This window comes from Cibotium barometz, chromosome 3 (genome assembly GCF_041138505.1).
Source record: "Cibotium barometz isolate CiBa-2024 chromosome 3, ASM4113850v1, whole genome shotgun sequence".
NCBI classification, from domain to species: Eukaryota; Viridiplantae; Streptophyta; class Polypodiopsida; order Cyatheales; family Cibotiaceae; genus Cibotium; species Cibotium barometz.
In genome coordinates, this window is record NC_141048.1 from 15,641,003 (window position 1) to 15,668,392 (window position 27,390).

General features: G+C 47.3%; 1 protein-coding gene across 3 annotated transcripts in view; it reads left to right on the forward strand.

Annotated features, from left to right (window-relative positions):
- The first annotated feature begins 1,068 nt into the window (after nt 1-1,068).
- DPD1 (Polynucleotidyl transferase, ribonuclease H-like superfamily protein) overlaps nt 1,069-27,390 on the forward strand; it is an 89,936-nt gene continuing 63,614 nt past the window's right edge. For all 3 annotated transcript variants that reach the window (XM_086773604.1, XM_086773611.1, XM_086773605.1), the window contains exon 1: nt 1,069-1,522. In XM_086773604.1, the coding sequence (XP_086629730.1) occupies nt 1,287-1,522 (236 nt within the window). In that variant the 5' untranslated portion in view covers nt 1,069-1,286. The remainder of the gene's footprint in view (nt 1,523-27,390) is intronic.

Sequence of the window (27,390 nt, forward strand, 5' to 3'; positions counted from 1 at the left end):
AGTTTCTTCGAGTAAATATAATAAGCACACTTTTTTCTCATTTACACCTGCTCTGAGGCATGCTTCATCATTTGTACTGCCATCTCTACAAGCTTAGTTTGTGGTGGGATGCTTTGGCAATACATATGCTTTTTGTCTATGCAAACAAAGAAAAGGTTAGTTTTTAAAAAGTTTTATATTTCCCCACTCTGTATTGCAAATTTGAGATTACAAGAATGAAGTATGGAGCAGTAAAAGGCATCGTAAAGCAGCAAGTTTGACATTGAAAACTTCAAGAATATTAAAAATGATTAACTCCCTCCACTTTCAACACTAAAAGCGTTTTCTCTGAACGGGGGAAGGACACGTTCCCCAATGATTATAAAATTTAGCAAGAATTATGCCATACCTTGTGTATGTAAAAAAAAAATGTCAATAACACATATATACACTAAAGAAGTATTATTGTATTGACTTCATCAAGGACTGACATTGATTAACATGTTGTGCAAGGATGGTGTAAGAGGTGTCTTCTACATCTGCCTTGTTCTTGAAAATTGCACTCAAAATTCTATTAAGTATACTTTTAATGCAATTCTTGTTCCTGTGTTGACAAGTAATTGGAATAAATTTCTCTTGTTGCAGTCTTATGTCGTCCCATAAAGCTATCTTATTTCACATAGTAACACTGCGAATGAATCATAAAAAAATACGAGAATCCACAAGCATAGTTGCCCGCTCGTTACCTGCGCATTCTACCTACTGGAGTGAAGGGGGAGCTTTTATAAATACTAGTGGGTTGACCCGTGCTTCGCACATCTCCTCAAACATCCAAATTCAAATTCTACCCCAACCTCCTCCTCCTCTTCTCGAACGTCCAAATTCTCGCCATGTCGTCCAAATTCTTGCCACATGATGGCACCTTTGTGAAACTCTTATATAAATAGAGATCCTTTATATAATATAGATGACATCCTTTACACATGGCAGCCTTGGGGCCCTTCGTATTAAAAAGGGCATATTCTATAGAATTAATTAAAAAAAATGTTATAGGAGATCCTTTATATAATATAGATAGAATAGATGACATCCTCCAAAAAAAGAAGCTCCAACCATAATTTTAACTGTGTTTTTCCAGTTCTTGGTAATGGAGTGGGTGTAGTGTACTTTATTAACCACATTTCCCGCCTCCACAAGCAACACATGACGTGAATCAACAGAACACACACATACGTCTTCTTGGGATCTTTATCTAAGGGGCCAGGAGCGAGGGAGAGAGATGATTGGTTTTGCAATTGCTGTGGACGATGCCATGGAAGGCCCCCCTCATTGGTAGTCCCAACGTGGCCTTTATGGTGGAACATCAGCAGCCAAGAGGCGCCCAATCAGAGGCTGCCATGTTGCTGGATATGGGTCAAAGGCTCTTGTGTTCCCTCAGAAACGTTGACTCTCGTCGTTGCAGCCTCTCCTGCAACCCTCCACGTGGCTCTTTCTTGGCTGCCCATTGCAGCACCCGGAGACTTGATGTGGTCATCTCTTCCAGGTAACCCTTTCACCCCAGCCATGTGTGCCCCTTCCATCATGAAGGGTATACTTGTATATCTTTTGAGAATGTGCAAAGATCTTGGGTCAACTGAGAGTTGGAGCATACACTAGCTTGTAGCATGAATGCAGAGTGGTCTAGGTTGCTGAAGAGGAGGAAACGCATACTAGTCTGGCCCGACAACGCTGTGTAGGAGAATGCCTGCTTTGAAGGAAAGAATGCAAACCAGTTTGTGTTGGTGAAGGGCATACGAGTCTCTCTCAACACAAAGTCGGATCATGCATTTGCAGCATGCATGCAAAGAATTGCAGATTAGTCTGGGTTGGTAAATGCACACTGGTCTGGGTTGATGAAGGAGTAGGAAATCCACCTACGGATTCGGTTCTTATTTGGGCTGCCGAAGGAGTAGGGAATCTACCTATGGTCTTAGTTCCCATCTAGAACTGGTGAGCTGGGAGGCTGAGCCCATTCAGCGACGAAGATGGGAAGTCTGTGTGGATTCCCTCCCATCATTCCCTTAGCCACAGATTTTGTGGAAGACAAAACCTATCTTTTATATGTCCATCCTGTACTTCTCATTTTCTTGCAATGTGATTGGAGAATCTTTTTGATTGATTGTTCTTGCAATATGATTGGAGCGCTGAAATCAATTATGCCAGAGGTTCAAATTCAAGGTAGAATCAGTAATGCATGTGTCTGTTTGATTGGGTCAAAGCCACGGAATCTGTGGCCCTGGGAGTGATGGGAAGGAAATGCATACTAATCTGGAGATGGAGCAGGCAGTTGCCGCATGCATGCATAGAAATGCAGGCTAACCTGAGTTTTTGAAGGGAGGAAATGCATACTAGTTTGGGTTGATGCAGTGTTGGAGCATGCGTGTGAAGCATGGATACAGAAATGCAGACTAGTCTGGGTTGGGGAAGGAAGTAATGACAAAGAAAGGAAGCATATGTATCCATGTGATATGCTGGCTCTTTTAACATGGGGATCAAAGACAAATCCCTAGTACAAGTGACATTCATCCCAGGGATCCAAGCCACAGTCTTAGTACATTTTGTGTTTAATCTGCATGGTCATCTATCACAATGCTGTGAAGCTTGGTGGTTGCATGTTTACAAGGATCCTAAGTCAAATTTGGTCACCATTTCTGGTGCTGAGGCTAGAGACAGCATAGGTAGGGAACATTTGTATAGGACATACTATATGAAACAACAAACTGGAATCACTTTGTTGATGGTCAAGTTGTCGAGCTCTCACGTTAGATAGATGACTCGTGCTTCATTACAGGATTGAAACATGGTCTCCAGGAGTTGTAGGATCGAATGTGAGAAACAATGGATTGCTTGACTGAAAGAGCAATCACGGCCATTGCTTGAGCATCACGGGCATCCCATTGTCTTTGATCTTCAGTGGGTCTTGGAAGCAATGTTGAAATGCCCGACACCACTTGTGCCATAGTTTGAGTCCCCCTTGGTGTTGGGAGGTGCCAGGAGTTGGCGGCAATGCTGGAATGCGTGACACCACTTGTGCCATAGTTTGAGTCCCCCTTGGTGCTAGGAGGTGCTAGGAGTTGGTGTTGCAAGATGAGGCTCTTGCCCTGTGACAATCTCCCATAGCCCCCTGGCTATTAGTAGACTCTTCATCACGAAGCTCCATAGTGAGTAGTTGGGACCATTAAGCGGATCTTCAATTGTCATGAACCCACCAAACCCAGAAGGATCATTGGTATTTTCTCTTTGCGACATCCTCGCAGTATGGGATTTCCCAAAGCTAGAGAGGGTACTAGGAACAAGAAAGCCCCCCTTGATGTGAGCTCTTGGGAAAGTAAGAGAAGGAGAGAAGTACGGGAGTGTGCACACAAGGCACCGGGATATGATGGTATGAAAGGTGCGATCAAAGTATACGAAAAACATGATGTATACTAGTGAGTTAACACAAGACCTTGGGAGTGTTGCACATGAATAGGAGTGCCTAGATGGTATGCACAATAACAAGAGTGTCTATGGATGCTTCCATCTCACAAATCCTCCCCTTATGAACAAGAATTCTCAAATATGGAGCATAGAAGCTTTGAATTTGTCAAAAAAAGTGCAGCAAAAGAAAGCCCCAAAATACATGTACCTTTGTGAATAGGATGTTGGTGTGTGTTGTTCCACTTCTTCTCTCTTTCCCTCAAAAGCACAAGACACACCAGGAAGCCTTTGAATGACCACTTGGTGGAGCTAGGCGTCTTAGAACCGCGGGCGGAGCTCCGACGGGGTTGCGTTTCTTGGGCCAACGTGGAGAGGCGGCGGAAGTGGTCTCAGAGCCACAAGGCTGGGTGGAAGTGAAGGCGGTGGTGTTCTCAAAGCTACGAGGTTGGGCAGAGGTGGAGTGGAGTTGCGATGCTGGTTGAGGTGGTGCGTGTTCATAGTCACAAAAAAACCTATTTCGTCATTTCGAAACATACAAAACGTGTCTAAAAAACCTTGAAACCTCTTGGCCAGGGAAGTTTTGAGAAAAAAAAACTCATGTTTTGAACATTTTTTTGTTTTGTTTTGTTTTGTTTTTTTTTGCTTTTTTTCCTTGAGTAGATCCTATTGTAGTAGTAATTGCAGTGTCTATGGGCCCTCTATAGGAAATGGTGTACACAATAGAGCTGAAATCTATGGTGGGTGGAAGATATCCATAGTGTAGAAAGAAAGAAAGAAAGAAAGATTTTATTAACGTCTTCCAAAAGACCGAACTCAGCCTATGAGACAAATCGGAGTACCTGTATGGGGTATCCTCTGTCATCCCAACAAAATGAAAAAGTACTGAATAAAAAAGCTGAATCTGGGTGTGCAGGGGATGGAGCTCTATTACTAGGAGAATGCAAAGCTATATGCATGGAGTATACAATCATGATATGCAACCTAGCTAGCTCCATCCTGTACCATACTGGGGGTATAAAATGGTATACATCAGTGAAGGGGGTGTCCACAGCTCCCTGAAGAATATGCCTGGGTGTGCTCTGAAGCGAGCCAATCGCTCCGCACCTTCTCTGTGAAACTGAGCTCTGATCTCTGTCATCTCTCTCTGGTATAGGCGTGGTGTCCGAAAGCCAGGTGTCCTCTGTCTCCTGCGGGCTCTAAGTGTCTCTGCTCTCTGGAGAGTAATTCCCTGCCGTGTAGGGACTGGGAGGGGTATGGATCTCTGAAAAAATGTAGTAATCTGTGTCTGTCGCCCCCCCTCTGGAGCTGTCTGAGCCTGTAATAATGTCTCTCTGTGGCGCTGTATGTCTAGAATGTATCTCCCCAGTATGCGCTGGTCTGCTGTCTCAAAGATCTGGCGTAGGGAATGTGGCTCTCTGAATAAAATGGGATATCTCTCTCTGATGGCTGTATATGCTCTGCATCTGCATACATAATGCTCCTCACTCTCCACCTCCTCTCTGCACAATCTGCATACCCTCTCCTCTCGGGGGATCCGTGCTGCTCTGCCAGTCTCAATCTCCAATTGGTGTGATGAAACTCTGAGCTGACCAATAGCCACTCGGGAGCTGTGTGGTAAAAAGCCCTCCATGTATCTAGGCCTCTCTATAAATCCATCATCAGTGATACTCATGAAGTGATCTCTATAGTATAGCATCTTCGGTGGAAGAGGCTGTGTAGGCGATATCCATGTCTCTCGTGTATAGAGCTGCCATAGATCCTGTCTCAATACTCTGTTCCTCTCACTATGAGAGAGACGGATATGTGGTGCATCCCTGTCATACTGGAATGGTGGTAGATGATCCATGTCTAGGCCATGCTGTGAGAACCAATGTGTGACCTGTGCATACCATGATCCTCTGTCTCCTGCCTCAGCCAACTGTCTAGATGCCTGAAAAGCTCTGTGTGATAATCTGTCCTGTGGCATCTCTCTGAATCTGTCTAGCAGGCATATAGTCTGAAATATGGCCTCTACCATCATAGGAGGCGCAGCAAACTCTGCTCGGATAATGTCATGAGGTACTGACGGTTTGCTGCGTATCATGCGTGCCATCATGAGGGCCTGTGGTCTCTCTATCTGTGTCCACCAATGGGTAGCAAGGCCTGGCGCCCATACTGCTGCTCCATACATCAATGCCGGTGTGACTAATGTGTCAAATAGCCACCCCTTCGTCTGGGGCTCCTGAAAATGCGCCTGGTGGCACTGTCTCTCTAGCATAGCCAATGCTGCATATCCCCGTGTCAATCTAGCTCTGGCTGCTGAACCCATGGTAAAGCGTGTGGCTGCTGCAGAGAAGGTAACCCCTAGGTACACGTATGATGTCACCACCTCCACCTGGCATCCGGCGAGAGTGAATGTCAGCTGACTCCTGCCCTGTCTCGATGTATGAAAGACCATAACCTTGGTTTTCCCAAGGTTCACAGTAAGACCCCTCTGTGTGCAGGTGTGGGTGGAAGATATCCATAGTGAAGAGAGAGAGAGAGAGAGAGAGAGAGAGAGAGAGATTTTATTAACGTCTTCCAAAAGACTGAACTCGGCCTATGAGACAAATCAGTGTACCTGTGTGGGGTATCCTCTGTCATCCCAACAAAATGAAAAAGTACTGAACTAAAAAGTTGAATCTGGGTGTGCAATAAGTACAATGAGTGGGGGAGGGGATGGAGCTCTACTACTAGGAGAATGCAAAGCTATATGCATGGGGTATACAATCATGATATGCAACCTAGCTAGCTCCATCTTGTACCATACTGGGGGTATAAAATGGTATACATCAATGAAGGGGGTGTCCACAGCTCCCTGAAGAACATGCTTGGGTCTGCTTTGAAGCGAGCTAGTTGCTCCACACCCTCTCTGTGAAACTGAGCTCTGATCTCTGTCATCTCTCTCTGGTATAGGCGTGGTGTCCGAAAGCTAGGTGTCCTCTGTCTCCTTCGGGCTCTGAGTGTCTCTGCTCTCTGGAGAGTAATTCCCTGCTGTGTAGGGGTTGGGAGTGGGGTGGATCTCTGAAAAAATGTAGTAATCTGTGTCTGTCGTCCCCTCTCTGGAGCTGTATGAGCTTGTAATGATGTCTCTCTGTGACGCTGTATGTCTAGAATGAATCTCCCCAGGTCTGGTGCCTCAAAGAGCTGGTGTAGGGAATGTGGCTCTCTGAATAAAATGGGATCTCTCTCTCTGATGGCTGTATATGCTCTGCATCTGCATACATAATGCTCCTCACTCTCCACCTCCTCTCTGCACAATCTGCATACCCTCTCCTCTCGGGGGATCCGTGCTGCTCTGCCAGTCTCGATCTCTAATCGATGTGATGAGACTCTAAGCCGACCAATAGCTACTCGGGAGCCGTGTGGTAAAAAGCCCTCCATGTATCTAGGCCTCTCTATAAATCCATCATCAGTGATACTCATGAAGTGATCTCTGTAGTACAGCATCTTTGATGGAAGAGGCTGTGTAGGCGATATGCATGTCTCTCGTGTATAGAGCTGCCATAGGTCCTGTCTCAATACTCTGTTCCTCTCACTATGAGAGAGATGGATATGTGGTGCATCCCTGTCATACTAGAATGGTGGTAGATGATCCATGTCTAGGCCATGCTGTGAGAACCAATGTGTGACCTATGCATACCATGATCCTCTGTCTCTTGCCTGAGCCAGCTGTCTAGATGCCTCAAAAGCTCTGTATGACAATCTGTCTTGTGGCATCTCTCTGAATCTCTCTAGCAGGCATATAGTATGGAATATGGCCTCTACCATCATAGGAGGCGCAGCAAACTGTGCTCGGATAATGTCACGAGGTACTGACGGTTTGTTGCGTATCATGCGTGCCATCATGAGGGCCTGTGGTCCATAGTCACAAGGGAACGTCGTTCCAAGCTCTTGGAACGGGGGAACGCGTTCCATAGAGATAGCCGTTCCCGTTCCCGTTCCAAAATGGCACCGCAGACCATGTAAGAAATATAAGTGAACTATGTATCATGTAGAACACATCTATGCATTATCATGGCCATTACTGAGATGGTTTGAGGTTCTTTCTTTACTATGCCTCTTTCCAAAGCATTTACAGATATATAAAGTAAATTTATAAACACATTTATGCAATGATGTGGCGTTCCCGATTCCGTTCCCTTTTATTCAAGCTTTTCGTTCCCGTTCCAAACAGTCATCCGTTCCCCAAAACGTTCCCGTTCCCTTGTGACTATGCTGTGGTCTCTCTATCTGTGTCCACCAATGGGTAGCAAGGCCTGGCGCCCATACCGTTGCTCCATACATCAGTGCCGGTGTGACTAATGTGTCAAATAGCCACTCCTTCGTCCGGGGCTCCTGAAAATGCGCCTGGTGGCACTATCTCTCTAGCATAGCCAATGCTGCATATCTCCGTGTTAATCTAGCTCTGGCTGCTGAACCCATGGTGAAGCGCGTGGCTGCTGCAGAGAAGGTAACCCCTAGGTACACATATGATGTCACCACCTCCACCTGGCGTCCTGCGAGAGTGAATGTCAGCTGACTCCTGCCCTGTCTCGAGAGAGAGAGAGTGTAAGCCCAGTAGGGTGTGCATTGACAGACTCAACCACGTGTCCAAGAGATAAAAACATAAAGAGAGAGAGGGGAGAGAGAAAAGGGAACCCGGAATGGGGATCTTGCACAGTACACCACGGGGAACAGGCCCCACCCCCTTTCAGGAATTTATTCAGGAACAATCCACGAGCACGTTGGCCAGGATCAATACAATCAATGAATACAAAACAGACAGATATGTCGATGTAGGATATCCAAGTCGATGTCGATGTCGATGTACAAGATCTTTGATGTCGAGCGCACCACGGGGATGACCCACAAGTATCTCTCATCGGGCTAGTACCAAATCCAAATCCAATGAATCCAAGTCCAATGAATCCAAATCCAAATCCAAGTCCAAGTACAAGTCCAAGTCCAAGTTCCATAACCAAGTTCCATGTTCATGTCCAACCTATATGTCCAAGTTCCATGTTTATGTCCAAGCTTCATGTTCCATGTTCAAGCTCTATGCCCAAGTTCTCGATGTCCAAGCTATATGTCCAAGTCCAAGAAACACTCGCTCATCCCATGAGTAATATCCACAACTCCTATAGCCTTGTCCGTGAAGAAAACCATGGAAAAGCTCTTTCTCTCAAGAAAAACTGATATAAAACCTATTTTAATGGTTTTTGGGCGATAAAAACATTCAAAAATCAGTTTTTAGGGTTTTTGGAGCAATTTTAGGGTTTTTGAAATCTCTGTCCATACAGCTCCGTACATGTCCATACATGCGTCCGTATTGCCCATGCATATGCCCATACAAGTCTAGGGCTGACCGTACATCTGTAAAGCATGCTGGAGAAGGTGTTGATGGCGAAAAAGAAGCTCTTCATGATCATAATGATGTCCACACATACTCCACGATCTCCTTCAATCTTCAATGATCTTGTTCATGGTACTACAAGAGAAGTCCAATCCTTTTTATACTTGTCAGAGACCGTGCTTTTTGCCAAAAAACCTTCATGCTTTTGCTTTGCCTTTTTAAGCTTTTCTTTTCTCTTTTTACTTTTATTAATAAAATACTACTCAACTTTTGGTGCTTTGCTTTTTTGGCTCTAAGGCCTTGCTTTTTGGCCTTAGAGTTACTTTTTGAGAAAGCGTCTTTCAGCTTTTTGGTCCGGCTCAGTCTCCTCTTTCCAATGGTGCCCTTGGCTCGCAATCAACCTTGTTTGACTTTTTCTTGTTTCCCTGCTTTTTGACCAAGAATGGTGCTTTTTCTTAATCAATCCTTATGGACCCTGACCCCATGTCTTCTTCCACCTGTCTAGTGTCCGGGCATGGGTTTCATCATGTGAAATAGAGCTAGGAGGACCAAATAGTTAGAGAGAGAGAGAGAGAGAGAGAGAGAGAGAGAGAGAGAGAGAGAGATTAAGCGTCTACTGAAGACCCAATGGGCCTATGAGACCAAAGTGATACGATAATGTCCATGGCGTATCTCATCATGGAATGGAAAATAAAACAGAAAGAAAACATAAACATAGCTATCTCACTGGGGTGATACAAAACTGTCCATGGAAACTCATCATGGAATACTAAGAACATAGAAACATGAGAGAGAGAGAGAGAGAGAGAGAGAGAGAGAGAGAGAGAGAGAGAGAGAGCTGTATTAACGTCTACTAGAGGCCGAACTCGACCTATGAGACAAATCAATGTACAACTGTCAATGTCCTCTAGGTGTCCAGAAAAAAAAGGGATAAAATGAACATGAAATAAACTATGAAAGTACTGAGCTAGTGGGGGGGGGGGTGATGGATGGAGCACTACTGCTAGAGAGAGAGAGAGAGAGAGAGAGAGAGAGAGAGAGAGAGAGAGAGAAAGATTTTATTAACGTCTTCCAAAAGACCGAACTCGGCCTATGAGACAAATTAGTGTACCTGTGTGGGGTATCCTCTATCATCCCAACAAAATGAAAAAGTACTGAACTAAAAAAAAAGCTGAATCTGCGTGTGCAATAAGTACAATGAGTGGGGGGGAGGGGATGGAGCTCTACTACTAGGAGAATGCAAAGCTATATGCATGGAGTATACAATCATGATATGCAACCTAGCTAGCTCCATCCTGTACCATACTGGGGGTATAAAATGGTATACATCAATGAAGGGGGTGTCTACAGCTCCCTGAAGAACATGCTTGGGTATGCTCTGAAGCGAGCCAGTCGCTCGGCACCCTCTCTCTGAAACTGAGCTCTGATCTCTGTCATCTCTCTCTGGTATAGGCGTGGTGTACGAAAGCCAGGTGTCCTCTGTCTCCTGTGGGCTCTGAGTGTCTTTGCTCTCTGGAGAGTAATTCCCTGCTGTGTAGGGGCTGGGAGTGGGATGGATCTCTGAAAAAATGTAGTAATCTGTGTCTGTCGTCCCCCCTCTGGAGCTGTCTGAGCCTGTAATGATGTCTCTCTGTGACGTATGTCTAGAATGAATCTCCCCAATATGTGTTGTCTGTTGCCTCAAAGATCTGGCGTAGGGAATGGGGCTCTCTGAATAAAATGGGATATCTCTCTCTCATGGCTGTATATGCTCTGCATCTGCATACATAATGCTCCTCACTCTCCACCTCCTCTCTGCACAATCTGCATACCCTCTCCTCTCGGGGGATCCGTGCTGCTCTGCCAGTCTCAATCTCCAATGGATGTGATGAAACTCTAAGCTGACCAATAGCCACTCGGGAGCCGTGTGGTAAAAAGCCCTCCATGTATCTAGGCCTCTCTATAAATCCATCATCAGTGATACTCATGAAGTGATCTTTGTAGTACAACATCTTTGGTGGAAGAGGCTGTGTAGGCGATATCCATGTCTCTCGTCTATAGAGCTGCCATAGGTCCTGTCTCAATACTCTGTTCCTCTCACTATGAGAGAGACGGATATGTGGTGCATCCTTGTCATACTGGAATGGTGGTAGATGATCCATGTCTAGGCCATGCTGTGAGAACCAATGTGTGACCTGTGCATACCATGATCCTCTGTCTCCTGCCTCAGCCAGTTGTCTAGATGCCTCAAAAGCTCTGTATGACAATCTGTCCTATGTCATCTCTCTGAATCTATCTAGCTGGCATATAGTATGGAATATGGCCTCTACCATCATAGGAGGCGTAGCAAACTGTGCTCGGATAATGTCATGAGGTATTGACGGTTTGTTGCGTATCATGCGTGCCATCATGAGGGCTTGTGGTCTCTCTATCTGTGTCCACCAATGGGTAGCAAGGCCTGGTGCCCATACCGCTGCTCCATACATCAGTGTCGGTGTGACTAATGTGTCAAATAGCCACCCCTTCGTCCGGGGCTCCTGAAAATGCGCCTGGTGGCACTGTCTCTCTAGCATAGCCAATGTTGCATATCCCCGTGTCAATCTAGCTCTGGCTGCTGAACCCATGGTGAAGTGCGTGGCTGCTGCAGAGAAGGTAACCCCTAGGTACACGTGTGATGTCACCACCTCCACCTGGCATCCTGCGAGAGTGAATGTCAGCTGACTCCTGCCCTGTCTCGATGTATGCAAGACCATAACCTTGGTTTTCCCAAAGTTCATAGTAAGACCCCTTTGTGTGCAGAAATCATCGAGTGCATGTAGATGCTGCTGTAGACCTCTTGGAGACTCAGACACTAATACAATATCATCAGCATAAAGCGTAATATGTACTGAGGTACCTGCAAGATCAACTCCATCTCCGCCTCCCTGTGTAATGAAGTCAAGCACCTCATCAATGTATAACCCAAATAGCGTGGGGGAAAGTGGGCATCCTTGCTTCACACCAATGGTGCTAGCAATAGTCTCGGACATACCTCCTGGGCATCTGACTCGCCCAAAAACCTGCCCATATAATGCATAGATGCCCCATGTCATATCTGTTGGTATTAAAAATGCCAAGAGACTGCAGGCGTTGAAAGGGCCTCTCTCGTGGTACTGTGTCAAATGCCTTGTGGAAATCCACAAAGCAGCAATAGAGCTTTCTCTTCCTCACTCTGGCCTGATCAATCATACATCTCAAAGTGAATACATGGTCAGTGGTAGAGAAAGCTCTCCTGAAGCCTGCCTGCCCTGATGAGCGTAAACCTGCTCGCTCAGCATATAAGCTAAGCTCTTGCTCCAATACTACACCATAGAGTTATGGATACATGAATACATGAATATGGAGGAGTACAAAAGTGACAGTGAGTACAACAGTATATGGCTGGAGTGGTAATCATCCTAGGAGCTCTAGCATGGGTCTCTGCCGGATGGCTTGGATATCTGCCACAGTGAGATGCCTAGTTGGACGAGCCCGATGCCTCGCAATGATGCTCTGAATCCTCCGGTGTAGGCATCGTCTCCGATGTGAGGATCTGCGAGCCCTCGGGCGTCTGGATCTGCCCAACTGGATAGCTCTCTCAACTAGAGTCCCACGGGGTGCCCACTGTTGGGCTGTCGGCTGTGTCCCCTCCCGGGTAGTCCCTTTAAAGAAGTCAGTAATCTGTCTGTGGATTCCCTGCCAGTCGGTGCTCCTGATAATGGACTCTCTGAGCCTGCGGATCTCCAGGAGATACCCAAGCATCGCTGATCACAATAGTCCATGACTCAGCCCGTGGTCCAAATCCCTCTCTCAAAAGGCAATGGTAGCGCCTTCAAATCTCATAATATGCTGTGCAACGACAGATGTAGTGCTCCTCGGTCTTTGGCTCTATCCAGCAAATCTGACAAATCCTGTCCCTTGGAGGTATGCCTCTAAATCTGCCTGTCTCTATCTCTAACTGATGTGAAGAGGTGCAGATCTGCTCAGTGGCACACCTCAATCCATGAGACAGATGGGTATCCATGTAGCTCGGTCTAAGTATAAAGCCATCCTCAGTGGTGCGGAGAAGATGGTCTCTATAGAAAGCCATCTTCGTCCCCAACTCATGTGAGGGCTCTAGCCATGTCCTCCTAGTGTCCAACTGAATGAGGTCCTGTTTGATGACTCTACTAATCTTAGAATGTGTCAAGGTGAGAGAGGGTGCCTCCAGAGAGTACTGGAAGGGTAGAAGTCTGTCTAAACTGAACCCATGGAGCTCAAACGAGGATGCTATCTGGGCATACCAACATGAAGTGTCTCCCTCCATGGCTAGCTAATGAGAGGACTCTAAAGCAAGTCGTGCATACCGGTGTCGGGGAAGCTCCCAGGTGCTATGAATGAAAGACACTGATCTGGCAAGAGCCTCGACTACGATCGGTGGTGCTCCCATCTCGGCTCTGATAATCTCATGGGGTACCGAGGCCTTAGCCCGAATCATCCTGGAGATCATGGACACAAGTGGTCTCTCCATCGATCTCCATCCATTGTATGTGCGTCCTGATCGTCGACTGTGACGATCTAGGCTAGGCCCCCAGATCTATACTCCATATAGCATAGCCGATGTGACCAGCGTGTCAAAAAGCCACAGCTTAGTGCGTTGCTCCTGAAATTGTACTTGTGAGCACATCCTCTCTAGACCTCCTAGTGCTGCATATCCTCTAGTCAATCTGGCCTTTGCTGCCCCCCTCATGGAAAATGTGGGCCTAGTGAACACCACTCCAAGATATGTGTATGAGTCAACATACTCCACTGTCTCCTGTCCATATGTGAAAATAGGCGCTGATCTCCAGACCCACTGAGCTGTAGTGTTAAACACCATAACCTTGGTCTTACCAAGGTTAACTGAGAGCCCACTGTCCTGTGCATAAGCATGTAAAGTATCCAAGTGCCTTTGCATACCCTCTGGTGAGTCTGCTATAAGCACAATATCATCAGCATATAAGAGCAGAGGTATCCAAGTGCCGGCCAACTGGGCTCCTCTGTCCCCTCGTGTCCCAATATAATCAGAGATCTCATCAATGTATAGTCCAAATAGAGTCGGAGAGAGCGGGTAGCCCTGTTTCACCCCTATAGTGGAGTGTACTGGTTGGGAGAGACCCTCTGAAGTCCGCACCTGCCCAACTACTGTCTCATAAAGTGCCATAATACCCCAAATGAGCTCACATGGAACCCCCAAGTCTTGTAGCCTGCGCATCAGTCTAGCTCTGGGCACTGTGTCAAAGGCCACAGTAGATCCTCCTCCCATGTGCTCTGCCCTCCTCAATAATAGCCCTGAGGGTAAGGATATGATCCAAAGTAGAGAATCTCCTCCTGAAACCGGCTTGTCCCTGAGTGTCTCTCTGCCCATCTGCCCAACTCCTGCTCAAGAATAGAGGCATATAGCTTGGCCAGACGTAGCTTGATTGATTATGTTGAAGATTCACCAAGTACATGCTTTTGTAGGCAAGCAGCCTTATCTTTTGACCCATTCAAACACATCAGAGAATGACACATGGCAAGGTACTGACATCATTGCTTATGTCATACACATTTATCTTATCCACTCTAAGAGTGGATTCACACGCACGCTTACACACACATATTTAAGCCCTTTTAGAGGCTGTTCACACAAATGGGTACACTAACATGAAGCTCCGAAATACCCAACAAACCCCCCTTCGGAGCAAAGGTGGGAGTGTGACGAGGAACCTTTACTAGTCAGGAATACACATGCTTCAATTTTGGTAAGAACTTGGCTTAGAGGCTGGTAAGCTTGGCTGAGAGGCTAGTGAGCTTGCCCCCGTTCAGCTTCATTTCTTCATTTTGAGCAAGAGTCAGAGCCTGGTCATATGTACTTGGTTCAAAGTTACGAATTGTGAACCAAATGTTAGAGTCCAATCCACGAATGAATTGGTCCATCTTAGCCTGCGCAGATAATCCTAACTGCTCTGCTAAAGTAATAACTTTACCGGAAAACTGAAGCACTGGGGATCCGTTCTGTCTGAGTCCATAGAACTCATCTTTCAGACCAGTCATGTACTGGGGCGGGAGAAATTCGGTCTTCAGGTCATGGACAAAGATGTCCCAGTCAAAGGCTGTGACACCTGTGGCCTGGTCTGTATGAATACTAGACCAATGCTGCCACCAAGTGACTGCCTCACCAGTGAGATGGGGAGCCGCTAAGTGGACTTTATCTTGTGGGTCTATGATGTTAGCTAATGGAAAATGAGCATTAAATTGATCAATAAATTGATAAACTGATGAATGATCACACTTACCATCATACTTATTGAAGTTTGGTTGACTGCAAATGACGGTGGTTGATGTTGCTGCGGACTGCGGGTTGGTGACACCTATGACTGGGGAGACTGACGAGAGTTGCTGATACCTCAAGTGTATGGCCTCCTTTTCCTGTTGGTGCTCGCGTAACATACGTTCTTGATCAAGCTCACGTTGGTGTTCTCGAGCGGTGAGTTCAGCACGACGCTGGTCTTCGTCGATCTTGCGTTGGGCTTCCTCATAGTCCCGTCTTTCTGCTTTTTCTTCTTTCCTTCGGGCCTCATCCTCTCCTTTGTTGTTCCATCTGAAAGAAGAGGGAGATGTAGTCGGGTGCTGCTGGAGGCGGAGGAGGATGTGCTGCTATTGCCTCCAAGAGTTGGAGACGCTCCATGAGCAGCTGGTTCTGAGCTCTCAGAAGAGCTATGGTGTCTGCTGTAGGCGGAAGAACATGGTCTCCTTCGGGGGAGACGTCTTCTGGCTGATGAGTACTCTCTTCTGTAGACATGATGCTGAAGTCAGTGGTCGTGCCGGAACGCAATCTAACCATCCAAGGATGCCCCCATGCTAGGATACGGTGCGTGTGGTCAATCTGAATCTGATACCAATGTAATATGCAGCGGAAGTCTTTGTATTGGAAGATCCTGTCGTCACACAAATGCTCACACCGTCTTCTATATCTTGAGTTAAGCAATCCACTTTAATACTTCAAACTTTAAAGAGATGAGAGAGAGATATATGAGAACTGTACACCAGATTGGGTTCCAAATTATCCACTGAAGGGCCCCCTATCCCATTAACGAGATAGTATTTGCTTTATTACTCTAGAGAGAATGACTGTGGATTGTAGATAAGCCAAACGCAAGATCTCGGAGGATCGGAAGCCTGGCTGAACTGTACACGGCTGTAGAAACACCTCAATGAACTGATCTCGAGCCTATGCACTCTTCCCAAGGTCATGAAGAAGGGCTGCACACCTGAGGCTGAGAGAGGACTGCGGTGGACTGTTCTAAGCTATGTAACTATGCTGTAAATGCTTATGAATGATATGTTACCTTCACCAGCAGATGACTGTTGCATGTATGGAGGATGCACAGAAGACAGAATACTGTTGTAGAACTGATGCTGGACTGAAACGCAGACTGTAGACTGAAACGCAATGCTGGAAACTGCTGTAGATCTGCAAACGCAGGGCTGACCTGGCCTGAACAGCTGCTGGCTGTGATATATGCTCAAAACGCAGAGGGTACCTGCTGTACTGGGCCTGGAAGGGTGCTGTATGCAGTCGCCTATGGGCTGTATGCTGCGTTAGGGTACAGATGGCTGCGCCTGATGGCTGTAGGAACTGTGGAGCTGCTGGGCGGCTGACTGAGACTGCAGGAGGGCTGCGTTAAACTGCAGGGAATGCTGAAAGCACCAACGCAAGCTCCAAGGATGTTGAGAAGCTAGCGTAGAAGCTCCAGAAGGCCTGGATTAGTCTAGGCTGACGGCGGGGAATGCTCCTAATGCTGAGGATGAAGGTGCCTAGCTCACTGAAGACTGAATGGTAGAACTCAGCCCTATGCAAGCCTATTTATACTAACTAGGGGTTGGTCATTTATTTAATAAAGTTTATATTTATAAATGACAATAAATGCTAAATAAATACCATAAAATATGGGACAAATACTAGATAAATCGTAGTAAATTCCCTAAGGCTTTTGAGATGTTCTAAATGATGCACAGGCATATGAATGCATATTATGCAAGATGTAGAGTGCTTTCTGATGCAAACCCTAAGGCTTCTACTGACTCTACATGCATGAATGATTCTCTCCAAGTGGGTTAAGGGACTTGGCTGACTAACTGACTGACCCGCTAAGGCTGAGAAATGACCTACGTAGCTCGTGCGTGACTTATCCTGGACTGAGGATGTACAATGGGGTCACGGCGTACGACAAATATCATCCTACTGGGTTCTAATAATGTACAAATGTTGCACTGCCGATGATGAGCCATCTTGTCACCATGCACTGAGTGCAGAATGCATGTGACAAAAGACTTAGAGGCCAAGTTTACATTGGGAGTTAGTGGTCCGTGAACTACATTGGTTTCAACCACAATATCCCCCCTTGCTTTAAACAGGGGTAAACTAGAATAAAGGAGCATTAGAAACATATAAGAGAAAAACACACATAGGGATTATTCAATTGAGATTTCGGGGGACATCTCGGGCAAAGAACCCATGACACTGACACATATACGAAATAAAATGAAGATGGAGAGTTTTAAACTCCCCCTGGATGAAAGGCCAATGAAGATGGTGCTTTCTTATGACGGCATTTCCATGACTCCATAACTTGGGTGGCAAGTGTAGAAATTGCTCGTGTATGCACATGACACGTGGACATGTGTGATGCCCCCACACTTTTCTTCCAAGCTCTACTTCATTCTTCCTCTCCAAAGATGTTGATGCTTGTGGTGATGATTTTGCTCATAGGTGCATGAAGATTACAGTCTGGGCTTAAGCAAATAGCTTCTACTCTGAGTGGCCTCACGAGTCACAATGCCACTAGTGGACTTTGGATCGATGCTCTTGTTGATATTCTAAACATAGTTGGAGCTTTTGTTTTGGCTAAGGTAATATGGCCTTAATACGAGCAAGTGAAGCTTTACAAAAAAACCGAGTAGGCAAAAAAATCAACAAAGTAGGAAATGTCCCTCTGTCCACCTGCAGGCGAAGGTTGTGTGAATTATTGAGCTAAAGCTGCACTTGCTTAAGGTGAGGCAGCCTTGGTTGTAGGAGGGGTCAGGAAACCTGTTGTCGTGAGCATGTGGCTAGGAGTGAAGGTGCTGACTATCTTGAAGAACTGCTGCACATGATGAAGATGCAATGTAGAGCCCCAGCTTAGGAATGTTGAGTGGTAGCACTGAGCAATGAAGGCCACTAGAGTAGTAAGAGAGAGGCATGTGTTGCCGCACACGCACTTGCGTGGACTAAGGTTACAAGCTTTAAAAAAAACTTTATATTTAAAAAGCTTTATAATAAAAGCCGTAAGTAAAGCTCTGTCAATGGCGCATAACTTATATGGGTAAGTGATGGAAGCAGCCGCGTGAGTTATACAACAGAGTGTGTGTAGGATGTCGCCACGGGCAGTGAGCAGTGAGGAAAGCGGTGAGTAGCAAACACAGGTGACAAATAAAGCGTGAGCAAGATGATGCAGGTGGCTGTGATACCATTTGTAGGAAATGGTGCACACAACAGAGCTGCAAGCTATGGTGCGTGGAAGATATCAAGTGTGGAGAAATGAAATGAAATGAAATGATATATTAACGTCTTCAAAAGGCCAAAATGACCTATGAGACCAAAAAGGTTACAACAATTGGTGGATCTGATACAATGTCTGTGTAAGGAAAGCTAAAAACAACTAAACAACTAACTGAAACTGAAACAACTATGAGGAAAAAACTATGAGGAAAAGTACGGTACCAGGAACGCCTAATGGATAACATCTAGGAGGAAAACTCCAGCAACAAAGGTAAGCATCATACACATCACTATCCAAAGATGTCTCTCATCGGTCGATGGCGGATATCCTCAATGTCCTCCATGGTGAGTACTCTGACTGGACGTCTCCCATGCCGTGCTAGTATGATCCTGATCCTCTGTTGTAGTCTCCGCCGGTGTCGAGATGGGCCTCTCATCTTGGGGCGCCTGGACCGCCCCAGCTCTATAGCCCGATCAATCAGTGTACCTCTGGTGCGGCTGTACTCTGGGGCTAGCTGCAATGCCTGCTGACCTGACTGCTCAATCTCTGGTCGAAAGAAGTCTGTAATCTGCCTCTGTAGGTGTCTCTCCCTCTCTGATCCCCTCCCTCTCAGGAGACCCTCTCTATGTCTACGCAGCTCCAGCAAGTACAATCCGAGGCATCTCTGATCCTGGTATCTCATGACTCTAGAAAGTGGTCCAAAGCCCTCTCTGAACAGGCAGTGAAAACGGCCTCGTATCTCATAATATACTGGACAGTGACATATGTAATGTAACTCTGTCTCTGGCTCCATCTGGCATAGCTGACAAATCCTGGCCTCAGCTGGTACTCCTCTGAATCTGCCAGTCTCAATCTCTAGCTGGTGTGAGGATGTGCGCATCTGACCAATAGCACACCGTACCCCATGAGAAAGATGAGTATCCATGTAGCTGGGTCTAATCACAAACCCATCCTCCGTGAGCTGGAGAAGATGATCTCTATAGAAAGCCATCTTCGTACCAAGCTCGTGTGTCGGCTGTATCCATGTCCTCCTAGTGTCCAGCTGAGTCAAGTCTTGCCTGATAAGTCTGGTAATCTCTGCCCGTGTGAGAGAGAGGGAGGGTGCATCCAGGGAGTACTGAAATGGAGGTAGCCTGTCCATACTAAAGCCATGCAGTTGGAACCAAGCTGTCATCTGTGCATACCAACATGATCCGTCTCCCTGTGATGCCAACTGTCGTGAAGACTCCAGGGCTAAGCGAGCATATCTGTCTCTAGGGAGAGCCCAAGTGCTATGTATAAAGGAGACTGATCGAGTGAGTGCCTCTACTACCAATGGGGGGGCAGCCATCTCTGCACGGATAATATCATGTGGTACGGAGGCCTTGGCCCTAATCATCCGGGAAATCATAGAAACCAAGGACCTCTCCATACGTCTCCATCCATCAGTGCTACCAGCTCGGCTGTGGTGATCCACTGAGGGTCCCCATATCTCCACTCCATACAGCATGGCTGAAGTGACCAAAGTGTCAAAGAGCCACAGCTTTGTTCGAGGTTCCTGAAACTGAACCTGCGAACACATCCTCTCTAGTCTCCCCAATGCTGCATAAGCTCTGGTCAATCTGGTTTCCGCTGCTCTCCTCAAGGAAAATAGTGGGCCACTAAAAACCACACCAAGGTAAGTATATGCATCTGTATACTCCACTGTCTCCTGACCATATGTAAAGGTGGGCATTGACCTCCTAACCCACTGTGCTGTGGTGTTAAACACCATCACCTTGGTTTTACCAAGGTTAACAGACAATCCACTGTCCTCTGCAAACATGTGCAATGCATCCAAATGACGCTGCATCCCCTCTGGAGAATCTGAGATCAGCACAATATCATCAGCATACAATAACAGCGGAATCCATGTCCCTGCTAGCTGTGCTCCTCTGTCACCCTCCCGCTCTACATAGTCCGAAACCTCATCCACATACATCCCAAATAAGGTAGGGGAAAGGGGGCAGCCCTGTTTCACCCCAATAGTGGAGTGAACCATCTCAGATATACCCTGGGTAGTACGTACCTGCCCCACAACTGTCCTGTATAAAGCCATGATTCCCCAAATCAGCTCTGTGGGCACTCCCATCTCCTGTAGTCTGCGCATCAGTCTGGCTCTCGGTACTGTGTCAAAAGCTTTGCGGAAATCCACAAAGCAACAATAAATCCTCCTGCCATATAATCTGCCCTCCTCAATAATAGCTCTGAGTGTCAAGATATGGTCAAGAGTGGAGAAACCTCTCCTGAACCCTGCCTGCCCTGATGCACGTATGCCCTCTCTCTCTGCCCATCTACTCAACTCCTGCTCAAGAATAGATGCATATAATCTAGCCAATGTGTGACCAATCATGATGGTACGATAATTCCCAGGAAGCATGGGATCCCCTGACTTGAAGATAGGCACAATCGTGGACATATTCCAAGTCTCAGGAAAACCCTCACACATGGCTCGGTTAAACATCATAGCAATAAGCTCTGCAAGCATATCTCTGGCATGAATAAAGTGCTCTGCTACCAAACCATCATGATCATATGCTCTCCCAGTCCTCATCCTGTCAATAGCTTTCCTTACCATCTCAGCAGTAAAGAAAGCACACGTCTCTGGGCATGGCTCCGATGGGTCTGGCAGGGGCGGCTGTCTTGGTGCTGTGTACAGGGATGCTGCATACTCACCCCAAATCTCTGTAGAGGTAATGGCTGGTGATGGTGAATGCTCATGGAATAGTCTCCATGCCTCGCCTGAGTCCTGACTCATAAACAACTGGTACAAATCCCTCTCTAACTGAGCAAGATAAGCCCTCTTCTTCCGTCGCACTAGGTGCCGGAAGGTAATCCGTGACTGTCTGTGAGTGGTAACACCCATGAGCACCTCTCTCTGTAATCTGATCCTCATCTCTCTGCACTCCTCATCATACCAACTGTTCTGGGGCATGTTCCCAGATCGTCTCCGTGTAGGCTGACTATGGGGATATGCCTCTGATGCTGCAGCATGAAGCGTCTCTATCAATATCTGAGTGAGCTCATCTAATGGCCGTCCCGGCTCCTCGGCACATAGGCGTCTGTATATCTCATCCGTGTATACGGTGTCAGTCTCCCTCGTAAAGGTATAACGAGTGTGTGTGGAGACCTGTCCCAATGGAGCGGTGCTGAATTGAAATGTGAGAGTGAAGGACAAGATAGCATGATCCACTGCTATTCCAACCGGCCTAGTGCCTACCATAAAATCCTGAAAAGAGGGAATGAGACTGGGCTGAGCCATAACATAGTCCACTGTACTAGCACCATGCCGATGTGGAAAGCTAGTGAAACCGCCCGATGTTGGGAATCTCTGTAGGCCATTCAGGATGGCCAATCCATGTGCAGTCCCCATGTCTATCAAATACCGCCCATACACTGTATGTTCCTCATCCTGTGAGAGTCTAGATAGGCCCATATCCCTAACATCAAGCTCCCTCAACATCTCCTCTGAGGTATCATAAAATACTGTCTGGCTATGGGCGGTCCTGGCATTGAAGTCTCCCAAGAGAATGATGTCACCATCCCTGGAGAACTCCCAAATGTCATCATCCAAAATAGAAAAGGGAGACTGCCCGCTAGGTGATGCATACACTGATGTACTAGGAGCAAAATAGCATATAGCAATGTAGAGATATCTGCCGGTCTCTGCCCTCAGTCTAACCCACATGTACCTAGCCTGCTCATCTCTGCGGACTATATGTATCAGTGGCTGTAGCTCCTCTCTAAACAATACTGCCACTCCTCCTGAGCCCCGTCCTCTATGCTCTGAACGAGTCTCCTGTCTACAAGCTGTCTCCCATCGGTATCCACTAACATGTGGCATGGACTGTCCAGGAGCCTGATGCGTCTCACAGTAGAAGATGATGTCCCTCCCAGTGAAACTATCCTCAAAAGCCCCTACATCAAGGCGTAGAGATCCATTACAATTCCAAGTAGCAACTTTGAGTGTAGTCCCATAGGTCTCGCGCCGTCATGAAGAGCGCCTCTCCATAATCACCACTCTACCATCTCTATAGAAGGCCACTTTCCCTTTCTCTCGGGCTGCCCTTATCTCGGGCATAACTTCTTTCATGTGGGCAAGTTGCGAGAGTGTGAGGTCATCTCCAAGAAATATTCCCGTTTGCTTGAGTGTAGGACGTCTCTTCAAGAAGTCCTTCTTGGCTTCCATGGAGGGGAAACGAATGATAAGTGCTCTCTCCTTAGAAGAAGATTCGCCACTACCTTCCCTCTTCTTTCCCACTCTCCATGCCTTTGTGTGCGTGGCTTCAATGCCCATCATAGAGAAGAGCTCCTTGGTTTCCCCTTCCGCATTATCACGGTCTTTTAGACCGGACACTCGTACATGTAAGGCCCGGGTCTTCCTCCTTTGCTCCTCTTTAAGGGTCATGTTGATGATGGTGGGAGTGGGGATGGGTGGCGATTCTTTACCTTTCCCTTTCTTGGCGACCTCGATCCATTTCTCGGCCTCGTCCATCTTCTTTTGTGTCTTTGTGATCACCTCCACCCATGAAGATGTCTTCTCTTTATGTTGCTCCTCCTCCTCTCGAATGATCCTCATTTGTTCCTTGATGGTATTCAGCTCTTCAATCAAGGAGGGCTGAAATTCTCCATCCTCAAGCTTGCTTTTTGAAGTGGCTTCCAACTCCTTTTTGAGGGCTGAGATTTCAGCCGCTTGACTTTTAGCATGCAGTTTGGCCTCCACTAGTTCCTCCTTTAAGGCTGAAATCTCAGCCTCTTGCTTGGAAGATCTCTCTTCGAGCTCCTGGATTTTGTCAAATCCCTTCTCGAGTTTGGAGAGGCGGTTTATGATTGCGGTAACGGAAGAGTCAACCATCTTCTTGTTTTCTTTGATAATTGTGCCGAGCTTGTCTTCTACCTTCACGAGCTCCTCTTTAAACCCGGTCTTGGCCATGACTTTTTGCAGAACTTCCCACAGCCAATGGACTGAAAATTAATCCATGACAGCAGCACGAAACAGCAGCAAAACAACAGGGAGGGGGGGTCAAGTCATGCAGGGGAAAGGGAAAGAGAGGAGATTCAGCAGAGAGAGAGAGAGTTATGTTGCTGCCTTGGGGGCCTGACTAAGGGTGGGTGGGGAAAGGGCATGACTAAGGGTGGGTGGGGAAAGGGCACGAAGAGATAGAGAAAGGGGGGGGGCGCAGGCAGGTGGCGGGAGGGGTGGGCGCAGGCGGAATAGCGAAGAGAGAGAGAAAGGGGGGGGCGCAGGCAGGTAGCGGGACAGCGAAGAGAGAGAGAGAGAGAGAAAGAAAGAAAGAAAGAAAGAAAGATTTTATTAACGTCTTCCAAAAGACCGAACTCGGCCTATGAGACAAATCAGTGTACTTGTGTGGAGTATCCTCTGTCATCCCAACAAAATGAAAAAGTACTGAACCAAAAAGTTGAATCTGGGTGTGCAATAAGTACAATGAGTGGGGGAGGGGATAAAGCTCTACTACTAGGAGAATGCTAAGCTATATGCATGGAGTATACAATCATGATATGCAACCTAGCTAGCTCCATCCTGTACCATACTGGGGGTATAATATGGTAAACATCAATGAAGGGGGTGTCCACAGCTCCCTGAAGAACATGCCTGGGTCTACTCTGAAGCGAGCCAGTCGCTCCGCAACCTCTCTGTGAAACTGAGCTCTGATCTCTGTCATCTCTCTGGTAGAGGCGTGGTGTCCGAAAGCCAGGTGTCCTCTGTCTCCTGTGGGCTCTGAGTGTCTCTGCTCTCTGGAGAGTAATTCCCTGTTGTGTAGGGGCTAGGAGTGGGGTGGATCTCTGAAAAAATGTAGTAATCTGTGTCTGTCGTCCCCCCTCTGGAGCTGTCTGAGCCTGTAATGATGTCTCTCTGTGATGCTGTATGTCTAGAATGAATCTCCCCAGTATGCGCTGGTCTGTTGCCTCAAAGAGCTCGCGTAGGGAATGTGGTTCTCTGAATAAAATGGGATATCTCTCTCTGATGGTTGTATATGCTCTGCATCTGCATACATAATGCTCCTCACTCTCCACCTCCTCTCTGCACAATCTGCATACCCTCTCCTCTCAGGGGATCCGTGCTATTCTGCCAGTCTTGATCTCCAATCGATGTGATGAGACCCTAAGCTGACCAATAGCTACTCGGGAGTTGTGGTAAAAAGCCCTCCATGTATCTAGGCGTCTCTATAAATCCATCATCAGTGATACTCATGAAGTGATCTCTGTAGTACAGCATCTTCGGTGGAAGAGGCTGTGTAGGCGATATCCATGTCTCTCGTGTATAAAGCGGCCATAGGTCCTGTCTCAATACTCTGTTCCTCTCACTATGAGAGAGATGGATATGTGGTGCATCCCTGTCATACTGGAATGGTGGTAGATGAGCCATGTCTAGGCTATGCTGTGAGAACCAATGTGTGACCTGTGCATAGCATGATCCTCTGTCTCCTGCCTCAGCCAGCTGTCTAGATGCCTCAAAAGCTCAGTATGGCAATCTGTCTTGTGGCATCTCTCTGAATCTGTCTAGCAGGCATATAGTCTAGAATATGGCCTCTAGCATCATAGGAGGCGCAACAAACTGTGCTCGGATAATGTCATGAGGTACTGACGGTTTGCTGCGTATCATGCGTGCCATCATGAGGGCCTGTGGTCTCTCTATCTGTGTCCACCAATGTGTAGCAAGGCCTGGCGCCCATACTGCTGCTCCATACATCAGTGTCGGTGTGACTAATGTGTCAAATAGCCACCCCTTCGTCCGGGGCTCCTGAAAATGCACTTGGTGGCATTGTCTCTCTAGCATAGCCAATGGTGCATATCCCGGTGTCAAATCTAGCTCTGGCTGCTGAACCCATGGTGAAGCGCGTGGCTGCTGCAGAGAAGGTAACCCCTAGGTACACGTATGATTTCACCACCTCCACCTGGCGTCCTGCGAGAGTGAATGTCAGCTGACTCCTGCCCTGTCTCGATGTATGAAAGACCATAACCTTGGTTTTCCCAAGGTTCACGGTAAGACCCCTCTGTGTGCAGAAATCATCGAGTGCATGTAGATGCTGTTGTAGACCTCCTGGAGACTCAGACACTAATACAATATCATCAGCATAAAGCATAATATGTACTGAGGAACGTGCTAGATCAACTCCATCTCCGCCTCCCCGTGTAATGAAGTCAGCCACCTCATCAGTATAACCCAAATAGCGTGGGGGAAAGTGGGCATCCTTGCTTCACACCAATGGTTCTAGTAATAGTCTTGGACATGCCTCCTGGGCATTTGACTCGCCCAAAGACCTGCTCATATAATGCATAGATGCCCCATGTCATATCTGCTGGTATGCCAAGAGACTGCAGGCGCTGAAAGAGCCTCTCTCGTGGTACTGTGTCAAATGCCTTGCGGAAGTCCACAAAGTAGCAATAGAGCTTTCTCTTCCTCACTCTGGCCTGATCAATCATACATCTCAAAGTGAATACATGGTTAGTGGTAGAGAAAGCTCTCCTGAAGCCTGCCTCTTGTGATGAGCGTAAACCTGCTCGCTCAGCATATAAGCTAAGCTCTTGCTCCAACACTGCACCATAGAGTTTGGCCAACACGTGGCCAACCATAACCGTCCTGTAGTTGCTCGGATCGAGTATATCCCCTGTTTTGTGGATCGGCACAATGGTGTGCATCGTCCACTCCGCAGGCAAACCCTCTGCTAGTGCCCTTTTAAACAGGTGTGCAAGAAAAGGAGCCAAAGAATCTACTGCATATATGAGATGCTCACCCTGTAGGCCCATATGGTCGGCGGCCCGTCCATGCTGTAGGCGGCGGATAGCTTCCTTTACCATCGAGTGGGTGAAGAAGCTAGCCGTGGTAGGTCGAGGCTCCTGTGGGTGAGGAATAGGTGGCTGTTGTGGGGCGTGGTATAGGCCCTCTGCATATGTGTGCCATGTCTGTGGCTTTGCATTGGGTGTCGGTGGCCGGGGCTCTTTGAAGTGCCGCCATGAGATAGGGCTATCTCTACTCATGAAGAAATGGAAGATCTCTAGCTCTTGTATCTCTGCGAAGGCCTGCCTTTGGCTCCTCATCTCTCTCCTCGACTCCTGCTCTGTGATGGCTCCCAAGGCTCTCTGTATGCGGAGCCGTGAGTATAGGGCTCTGCACTCGTCATCATACCATCTGTTCTAGGGCATAGTCCCAGATCTCGCAGGCTCTCCTGAGTGGACACTATGTGGGAAGTCCCGTAATGCAGCCGTGTGTAGGAGTGATGCCTGCTGGGCTGTAATGGTATCTATAGGTGCCAGGGGATCCATGAGTAGGAGCCCATCCTCTACTCTGTTAGTGTATATGTCTGCCATGTCATGTGTGAAGTAGATGGTAGTGTGTGGCGTTGGTATGTGGGGGGCTGGTGATACTGGTGATCCGGCTAGTGAAAATGCCGAGTATGTATGATCTGCCCCAATAGGACGAGGTGGGATGGAGAATGAGGTGACAAGCTGTGATGCCTCCAAAGACCCCATAATGTAGTCTACCACCGTGCCTCCGGTCCGTGTATGACCCCCATGTGGGAAGCATGTCAACCCTCCTGATCCCGGCCACTGTAGCATCCCGTTATAAATAACGAGACGATGCCTGGCTCCCAACTCTAGTAAGTGGTCCCCATAATGTCCTCTGTCTGGTCCAGTGTCCTCTGATGCCCGACTAGCCCCTATCTCCTCTGGATCCACAGGGTGGAGGATCTCCTCATCATAGTCATACACCTCACACTGTCTGCTCTGTGTGTGGGCATTGAAGTCACCTGTAAGAAATACCTCCCCTAGTGTAGAATAATGCATAATCTCCTCTGATAGACAAGTGTATGGCGATGCTCCTGTCTCCTCCTCCTGTAGCATGTCCTCTGTAATGAGATAGGAGGATCCTGATGGAGGAAAGTAACATAGGGCTATGTATATAACCCTGTCCTGTGAGAGCTGTAAGCTGATCCACATGTATTTGGTCTCTGGATCATGTGCTACCACTCTCAGTCTCCCCTGTAGCTCCCGTCTTAATAGAACTGCTACTCCCCCTGACCC